This window comes from Rhinichthys klamathensis, unplaced genomic scaffold, assembly GCF_029890125.1.
Source record: "Rhinichthys klamathensis goyatoka isolate OS25496 unplaced genomic scaffold, OSU_Roscu_1.1 h1tg000730l_1, whole genome shotgun sequence".
NCBI classification, from domain to species: domain Eukaryota; kingdom Metazoa; phylum Chordata; class Actinopteri; order Cypriniformes; family Leuciscidae; genus Rhinichthys; species Rhinichthys klamathensis.
The window spans coordinates 179,572-189,558 of NW_026607143.1; the positions used below are offsets into that span (position 1 = coordinate 179,572).

The 9,987-nt window shown below is 36.3% G+C and overlaps 1 protein-coding gene across 1 annotated transcript; it reads left to right on the forward strand.

Moving 5' to 3' along the window:
- Window positions 1-2,066: 2,066 nt before the first annotated feature.
- Window positions 2,067-9,268, forward strand: snrpb (small nuclear ribonucleoprotein polypeptides B and B1). Its single transcript, XM_056242545.1, has 7 exons — window positions 2,067-2,199; window positions 3,204-3,355; window positions 3,938-4,049; window positions 4,923-5,075; window positions 6,005-6,137; window positions 6,356-6,481; window positions 9,035-9,268. Exons 1-7 carry the CDS (start codon window positions 2,197-2,199, stop codon window positions 9,070-9,072), a joined length of 717 nt encoding a protein of 238 aa, XP_056098520.1. The 5' UTR covers window positions 2,067-2,196; the 3' UTR covers window positions 9,073-9,268.
- The last annotated feature ends 719 nt before the right edge of the window (window positions 9,269-9,987 follow it).

Sequence of the window (9,987 nt, forward strand, 5' to 3'; positions counted from 1 at the left end):
GCCTCCATTTCCAGTTTTCTGATTTATGCTGCCTTACTCAATGATCATTGGCCAGTCGTCGGCTCACTCTATGCACACTGTGATCCTCTACCTAATAATGACTGCCGCTTGTCGCTACTCTAGTAATGCACATGCAACAGACTCTGTTTATTTTTCCTCTACGACTTGAAGTGTGAGTTTGCATGGTATGAGTCTCCTCTGTTGCGTGTACATTTAAGGAGGACTTTTTTATTGCACCTGAATCCTTTTTAGACATGGGTTAACCAGTTCAAAAGAAAGGTTCGCACTTTATTAGTGAACACACTGGCCTGGTGATTATGGCTAGTGCAAAACCTGCAACATGCAACGGGTTATATTTCACATCAGAATCAAAGGAAATTAGAAATATTGCATGAGGTTTAGTTTTTACACCTCAAAATTGACTTGTAATGCAGGAAAATCTCATTCTTATTGCTGTTACAGTTGCAAAGGATAGGCTTCGTGCTTTTTTTATGCAAAATATAATTTCCTTTTTATTTTTAAGTGAGCTGTGACCTGGAAATGCCTACATTGAGAGTATGTTTATGCATGTGTGGTTGGGTTCACATACAGCAATAGTCCATCAAAACATCTAATTAATTTCATCTTCATAGGCCACTATTAAATATTCACTTTCCTACCAATCATGAGTTCACAATCCACACGACTAATGCTATAATGTTAGCTGATTTAGTGTGGGCAAATTCACAGCCAGAAGTCTTTTATATCTTTAAAAAAAAATGATGTTGTTCATGTTCACCAAAATCACTAATTTCGTGCAAAATGTGCTTTATTTTGTAAAAGAATAAAGTGTGTTTGTGTTGTAGAGATTATGTTATGCCGAAGATTTAGTCCTGACCTCATGGATATTCTGTGCGTTTCAAAGACTTTTCTTCTTATTCATATGCAAAACACAAAACCAGGACTGTAAATACTAATGTACAAAGATTAACTTATGATCATAACAGATTTAGAGGTAGGATTTGAACAAGCAAAGCATTTTTTTGTGTGTTCACTTTATCACAGATTCTGAGAGGATGCTTAATCTTTTCTTTTCCAGAACATGATTTTGATTCATTTGTGATGTGAACTCCTCAGTAAACGAGTTCACATCACGTTAAATTAAATCTGTCATCAGAAACATCATTAGCGTTTGTTACCAGACTCTTCAGTTGGAGGTCTTGCTACAGGGCACTTTATTTACTTTATACCAGATTGTTTGGGTTAAAATTAATTAACTGACAAATAAAGGTCAAGATTCATGTTTCATGTCTTAAAGCATTTTGTAGCTCTGAATATGTAAAGCCTGACCTCTTTATTTTCTTAACACTGTACATCATGTATTGATTCGCCTGCTATCTATAACATATTAACATTGAGTAAAGCTGTGTTTAATGATTTGGATTATATTTATTTTTCTTAAGTGATTGTGTACAGTTGAATGATTAATATAAAGATACCAATTTATTCTCAGCTGAAGAAATAAAAAAATTAAATAAAAAAGGCATTGCTTCTTTTCTTCTTATTTAATCTATATGTTTAAGATTACCAGTTTGCCAAAGTACATTTCTAAATAAAAAAATGATACATGCTTTTGAACAATTTTTGATGAAATGATTAAATTAAACGCAGTACTGTAATTTTATTCAGTATTTAGAATTATTTAAAAATAATACATACCGGTATGCTGTATATAAAAATGTGTTTTGTAAAATGGTTTGTAACACTGGCTCCAGCTGTATAACAACAATATTCTGTGTTCTGTTGTGGGCAATTGACCTTGTTAATTTTTAAGAAAGATGAAACCATTTAATTAATATAATAAACCTTACTACATTACATTTTCTAAAGTAAAATATAGAACTAAATCAGAGAAATCAAGAATGAAGTTTACAAATTATGATATATTCTTCAATTATAGTGTTATTTTTATTTCCTTATTGTGTCATATTTTGTATGCTATTGTTCCTTGATATTTGTGAAGACTCTTTATCGTAAAAATAACAAACAGGAGGAAGGGACCGTTAGATCGTGTTTCGTGTTTCCGATCGGACTCTTCTCGTGTCGCACTCTCTTCCGCTTCGCCTCCATTAAAGGACTCAGCGGCGCTTCGCGGGTCAATTTTTAAACCTTGTTTGGCAGAATCCGATATTAATCGGAGCCATCCTAACAGCAACCATGGTAAGACTTCATTGTTTAGCTTATTAGTGTGTGATTAATCAATTTATCTTAATATTTCGATTGATTAGTTAGGATTTTGAATAAAAAAATGTCTGCGTTTCCATTACGTTGTTGATACGTAGAGCAAAACCGCTTGCAGTGTTCAAAGAAAAAAGCAGCCGGAAACACTAAAGTTGTGATCTAAAGCACGTTATTTATGGTAGTTTATTCCTGAAATGTTTGTATAACAAAATACAGAAATCTTTCTCTAAAGTCCAGACAGGAGAATGAATGAGCGCCGTTTGTTTGCTCTTGCAGCCGAACTCTAGCTTAATGCTTCGATTTAAATACTTGAATCGGACGTTATTACATTAGTTTTGATGCAATTTAATGAATTATGTTTTTCAGCGCTTATTTTTGTTTGTTTAGCTGTATAAGTGTATTGTTTACGTTTTCATGTCCTCTGCTCAAGTCAGTTGTGCAGCTCTAACCGGAAGAAGACTTTTATTTTGCTCAAACCGCTGTCGTCGCCAATAGTTTGTTTTTTAAGCGGATTTCATTGCTATACGCGTTTACAATATTATATACGTTTTGATTCAATTTAGTAATTATGATTTGCAGCACTTTTTTCTGCTGTAGTCGTGTATGGTATACGTTTTCATGTCCTCTGTTTCAGCTGCGAGTTTTGCAGCGGTAACCGGAAAAAGACTTTTATTTTGCTCAAACTATTATTGCTGTCATCGCCGATTATATACATATTTTTTTCTGATTTTACTGCTTAGGCATTCATATTAAGTATAGAATTGTAAATCAACCACCAAAACGTAATTAAGTGTACAAAGTATTGATAGTTTTTTCTTTAATTTGTTATAAAAAAGTCTGCGAGGACAAATACATTTTGGTCGTTGAATTAAAAAAAAAAATTCTAGCAGTATCTGTTAATACTGACAATCAGCAGTATCAGCTGGCTGATGTTCATATGACGCATCTCTAACTTGAACTCTTTTCTCTTTATTGTGTTTCAGACGGTCGGCAAGAGCAGTAAGATGTTGCAGCACATCGACTTTCGGATGCGCTGTATCCTGCAGGACGGGCGAATCTTCATCGGCACGTTCAAAGCGTTCGACAAACACATGAACCTGATCCTGTGCGACTGTGACGAGTTCAGAAAGATCAAGTGAGTCCTTGTGAAACTTAAAGGGTTATATCACCCAAAAAAAATCCCATATTATACTCGCCCTTAAGCCATCCTAGGTGTACATGATTGACTTCTTTCAGTCGAACATAGTCAGAGTTTTATTAAAAATATCCTGGCTCTTCCCAGCTTTATAATGGGAGTGAATAGAGCCTGAGATTTTGAAGCCCAAAAAAGTGCATCCATCCATTATAAAAGACTCAAGGGCATAAAGGCCTTCTGAAGCGAAGCCATGTTATTTTTCTTACACAAACGCATGTCTTCGCTTCAGAAGGCCTTTATTAACCCTGTGGAGCCGTACTGTTTGCTTATGATGGATGAATGTGCTTTTTTGGCCTTTGAAATCATATCCTCCATTCACTGCCATTATAAAGCTGGGAAGAGCTAGGATATTTCTTAATATAACTCTGGTTGTGTTTGGCTGAAAGAAGAAAGTAATGTACACCTAGGATGGCTTGAGGGTGAGTAAGTGGATTAGTTTCATTTTTGGGTGAACTATCCCTTTAAAGTCCCTCCGTTATGAAAATTCAGCGTATTAATATTTCTCAATCATGTCCTTCACAGACCCAAGAACTCCAAGCAGCCGGAGCGAGAGGAGAAGAGGGTGTTGGGTCTGGTTTTGCTCCGAGGAGAGAATCTCGTGTCCATGACTGTAGAAGGACCCCCTCCTAAAGACGTGAGTCGATCACATTTATTTATACAGAGCTTTACAGAGATAACCGGAAAATACAACAAAGTTTGTTTCTGGAAGTGATAGTTCAGTGATAGTTTAATTTTGTTAAATTAACAAAGTTATTAATTTAGTCCATTTATATACAGGTGAAACTCGAAAAAATTGAATATCGTGCAAAAGTTATAATTTTGATTATGGCTTACAGCTTATGAAAAACCCAAATTCAAAATCTCAGAAAATTTGAATATTACATGAAATCAATAAAAAAAGGATTTTAAATACAGAAATGTCGTCCCTCTGAAAAGTATTATCATGTACATAGTTATTACTAAATATGTATATACAGGTGAAAAGTGAAAAATTAGAATATGGTGCAAAAGTTCATGTATTTCAGTAATTCAACTTAAAAGGTGAAACTAATATATTATATAGACTCATTACATGCAAAGTGAGATTTTTGTTATAATTTTGATTATGGCTTACAGCTTATGAAAACCCCAAATTCAAAATTAGAATATTGTGAAAACGACACCGTTTTAACAGAAAACTCAAGTTCTCTCTACGCAAACTTTAAAAACGCGAGCCTGTGAGAACGCTGATGGCGCCCACATGTGTATTAAGAGCTCACTCTATAGGGATGCGCGTTTGAATATATGCGCAGGCATGTAGTCCTTCCCTAAAAAACAACCCTCAACAAACTACTTGTCTGGCCTTAAAACTTATAATACAGAATTGTAGCTCTTCGGCGTAGCCACGCGAACCGGGATTATCCCCACAGCGGACAGAGGTAAAGGAGGCCTTCACCTGCATTCGGACTCGTTTGAAAGGCTTGTTGTGAGTGAAGAGAATGACGTGTTGTGTGTGTGTGTGAGACAGACTGGCATCGCCCGCGTGCCGCTCGCCGGAGTGGCTGGAGGTCCCGGTGTCGGCAGAGCGGCAGGTCGAGGTGTTCCCGCTGGAGCGCCGATGGCACAGGCTCCCGCTGGACTCGCAGGACCCGTCAGAGGAGTCGGCGGCCCGTCCCAACAGGTATGCACTGTTAACCCGACATGATTCTGTGATGCATGAAAATTATCCTGATTATTGGACATTTTGGTGTTTATTTTAGATTTTTGTAAGTTTCATTTTAAGGGGTATTTTGTATGGTATGTTTTTTCCCCCACAAATTATCTATTGCACACTTTACTTATGCTGGTGTACCATTGTTCTTGTGTACATCAATTGCAGCATTTCAAATGTATTTAATCATTTTGTTGTACTTTAAAAAAATAATAATATTTTTTTCATTTGTTCTGTTGGCAGTAGTGCACCTTTTATTTTGAAGATGACAATTTCTAATATAGTTCTTGCTACATTACATTCACTAATGCTAATAAGAGTATTGGGCAATACAATAAAATAATCTCAGAACTCTGAATACAAGTTATTTTATTACAAATTGTTTTTTTAAAAAGTTTCTCTTTTGTAAGTCTTTTTTTTTTTTTACTGGTAACATAAATTGGGTTACTTTTAGTAAAGTTTTTAAAATGGGGTTTTCACTAAATAAACAAACATTTCTTCATTTATTTTCATTATATTACAAGCATGGCTGACCAATTCCACAGACATCTGATGTAACATTTTTTTTTTTGTCTGCTACAGTTGTCTGTGAAGTGTTGGTTTATTTTATTAATATATTGATATTTAAACTTATTATTTTTCCTTTTATTATAATTTTTGAATGTTTTGCTGTTTTTTGTGCCTTTGCTTGGAAACCCAGCTGTCCTTCTCTTAACAATTCCACAGACATTTGATGCAACTAATATTTTTATTTTGCGCCCTCACACTTTGTCTCTGCTACATTTGTTTATTTTATTGCATAATTGTTCCTTTTATTATTTTGATATTTTTTTGCTGTATTTTGTGGCATGGAAACCCATCAGTCCATCTCTTTAACACACTGCCTCTCTCTCTGTCAGGTCATGACCCCTCAGGGCCGAGGCACGGTCGCGGCGGCCGCTGCTGGTGCCAGTATAGCCGGCGCTCCCACTCAGTACCCTCCCGGCCGGGCCGGACCCCCCCCACCGATGGGCCGAGGCGCTCCTCCTCCAGGTGAGAACATCTCCGTGTTTCTCAGTTACGGTGTGTCTTTCTGATGGCCGTGCTGATTCGCCAGCTGTGATGACAGAAATGTTCTCTGAGGCCGATGACGTGTCCGCTGATGTGCAAGCAGGATTACACTGAGCTCAGAATCACATGGCGGTGTAACACGCACTCCTCCTGTTGTGTGATGGTTAACGCTCACCCTTGTGCTTGTGCCTCTTCCGCAGGGATGATGGGACCTCCTCCAGGCATGAGGCCACCCATGGGACCCCCGATGGGAATGCCACCCGGCCGCGGCGCTCCGATGGGAATGCCTCCTCCTGGCATGAGGCCGCCGCCACCTGGAATGAGAGGTAAAGCCGGTTTAGTTTGGCTCGCATGTATCAATGAAATACATGACTTTATTTTTTCATTTTCTTGGATATATTTCCAATTTTCTCCACAAATTAAACATACATTCTGATCAATAAACCTATTCGGTAACACTTTACAATAGGGCTGTCACTTTACGTTAGAAAATCGATTGCACATTCGATCGGACCAACCAACACAAGTATCGAAAACGAAAATAGGGAGTCGATTTTAACGGCTTTTTTTTTTTTTTTTACCAAAAATGTGTTTTAGGTGGACAGATCAATACAGCACACAGAACATGTAGGATGGTGGAAAATAACAATCTTTTCTGTTCACCAAATGCTTTTTAATATTCGCTATTACTTCAATGCTAGTGAACAAGCGCGCCGTTATGTGTTGCGTAGTGACGTGTGTGTTCACGTCAGCCAGAAATGTGCCGATTCTGTGCAATACGCTGTATTTAATATATCATGAGGACTCACGAGTTGCGTATTTGCGCAGATTTGGCTTACACGAACTTCCACAGCATAGAAAGTGAAGAAATACGCCAGATTGGCTCGTGATTTGACAGCGTTTCCTGCCAAAGTTAATTTTTACCCGCATTTGGCGGATTCAGGGAGTTAATCTCAATCCCTGAATGTTGCGCTCCTGTTTGTCATTGTGACGAAACTTCACGCCAATAAATCATCAGAAATATTGCTGACGTGTGCGTCTCAAGCGCCTCTTTACGCTCGTCCTAATGCCTGTTAGGTGTCCGTGGATTTGCCTGTATTTGGTGATGAAAATGGAAACGTCTTTAGACATGGAGAATCGATTTTACAATCGATTCAATGAACATTTATGTCTCAAATCAAACAGGATTTTTTTCACAAAAGTGACAGCCCTACTTTACAATAAGGTTCATTAGTTAACTTCCTTAGTTAACATGAACCATGAATGAAGAATACTTCTACAGCATTTATTAATCTTAGTTAAGATTAGTTTAAACTTTTACTAATACATTATTAAAATCATAGGTTGTATTTGTTGACATTAATGCACTGAGAACTAACATGAACAGCAATTTGTTTTATTAACTAAAATGAATAAATACTAGGGGTGTAACGATACACAAACCTGACGGTTCGGTTCATCCCACGGTTTTGAGGTCTCGGTTCGGTTCGGTTCATTTCGGTGGGGTGGGGGGGTTTAGAAAGCTAAAATTGCTTTTATATTTTATTAAACAGTGCTTTAATGAACAAATTGTGTCCTTGTCTTTAAATTAATTCCATTACAAGTAAACGTTTCTCAAGGATAACAAAATGATCTGCTAATGCTGTAAACTACAACCCTTACTTGCACATTACTATAACATTAAAGCTTAACAACAGAGCCTAGACTTTTAGCCTAAATGATATAATAATAATCAACACTCAAATAACAAATTGTATGAAAACATGTAAACTGCACATAAGGCAATTTTTGCATTAACATGTTTTTACTCTAATTTGTTAATGTTATATAATAATTTACACAGTTGCTGTTATTTTCATGACAACTATTTTAAACATACATTAAATAATCAAGATATCATAAACAGGTTAAGTAAAATATAATATATAGTCCAATATATAGCATTTATTTAGTGAAAGAGTTAGCAAACCAGCAAGCTGTGGACACTGAATGACTTGCCTGAGGTAAATATAAAGCTATGTGAAAAACTAAGCGTTTTATTGACGTATTTCCGCTGTTGAAACACTGATTGAGTGTTTACACGAGTTATGATGCCTTTCAGTAAGTATACTGTATCTTTCAACATACCTTCGGGTGTCCATTCATGTTTATTCTGTAACTGAGGAAGATCGCGCTCCGCGCTGCCGCATGCATACAGTGATATCTGTCACGCCACATCTAAGAGCGCCAAAACGCCATTTTTTTGTTTGCATTTCGTGATCAAATAGACATAATTTGAAAGATTACACCTTGCTTATTATCAAAAGTAACAAAACACTGAGCTTATTGCGATTATATGTGGTTAATGGTGGCTAGGCAACAGCCCTGTATTCGTTGTGTACACATAACACATGAGGTGCAATGAGCCTGGGCGGGGCCGCAGGGGGCGGGGCGTGTTCGGTTCGCCATGAGAGTATCGCGATACGTATCGTGGGTGGTGTATCGCGGTTTTTCGGTTCGGTTCAAATATCGTTACACCCCTAATAAATACTGTAACAAATGTATTGCTCATTGGGTAACACTTTATTTTACAGTGTCCTTGTTACATGTACTTACGATAGTAATAACAGTAAATTATGCATAATTACATGCAACTAACCCTCAATCAAATCCTAACCCTAGAGTAAGTACATGTAGTTGCTTAATATTACTCAGTACTTAAATATATAATTACACTGTAACAATGACACCTTAAAATAAAGTGAAACCGCTCATTGTTTAGTCATGTTCGTTAATACATAAACTAATGGACCTTATGGTAAAGTGTCCATTTTTCCAACTCTTTTATTTAATTTATTTAATTTACAATGATTTTAATTGTTGTCCTGCTCTTCCTCCAGGTCCTCCTCCTCCAGGCATGCGTCCTCCCAGACCGTAAACCTCTGGCTAACGTGTTTCAGATCCGTCTTTTCCTTGTACAGGAAAGTTTGGCTGCAAGTTCTTGTATAGTTTGATTTTTGTATTTTGTTACTTTATTTTTTTTTAAACAATAAAGTGTCAATTTGACAGTTATGTTTTAATATGACTTGTGTTTTTCTCTTAATTGATGCCAGTTAAATATCCAATAAACTGTTGAGCTGGTTTTTACTATTTGATGCAACTAAATGGCCTAAAAAACATGCATTATAGAAATGAATCATGCAACTTCATAAATGGGATGTTCTCTTAATGTTTAATTTATGCATATGGTTTCTTGTAGAATATACAGCGATGCAATTGCATGTTTGGATGATTCATATAGTTAATATTTAGAGTTTAGGTATGTGTAATATTCAAGAACTGTTAAAGTAGAAAACTATTGTTACACATTTGCTCGGCTTTTTTTCTTTTTTAAATACTGGGTTATTTTTGAGATGCATTGCTTTAAGAGTCTTTTCCAAAAGTCTTATTACAGCATTCAATTAGTTAATTTAAACTGAGCCGGCCATGTCCAATATATGATTTAAAGTGTTTAATAATATAATATGCATGTCTTCTGTCAGGTTGTAATATAAGGTCTGGCACTTGCAACCACATCAAAATGATTTTCCTGAAAGTAAACAATTTTAAATCATATTTTGTGTTCAGAGATTGTTTATTTTAGATCTACAACCCTCTACAGTCTCAGCTAACCATATATTGTTCATTTAAATGTCCCATTTCACACTGCATTGTTGGCAGAGGTGGTTTCTTAAAGAGATAGTTCACCCAAAAATTAAAAAATCTGTCATTTACTCGCCTTCAAGTTGTCCAAACCTGTATACATTTCTTTATGCTGTACACAAAGACATTTAGAAGATTTTATGTAACCAAG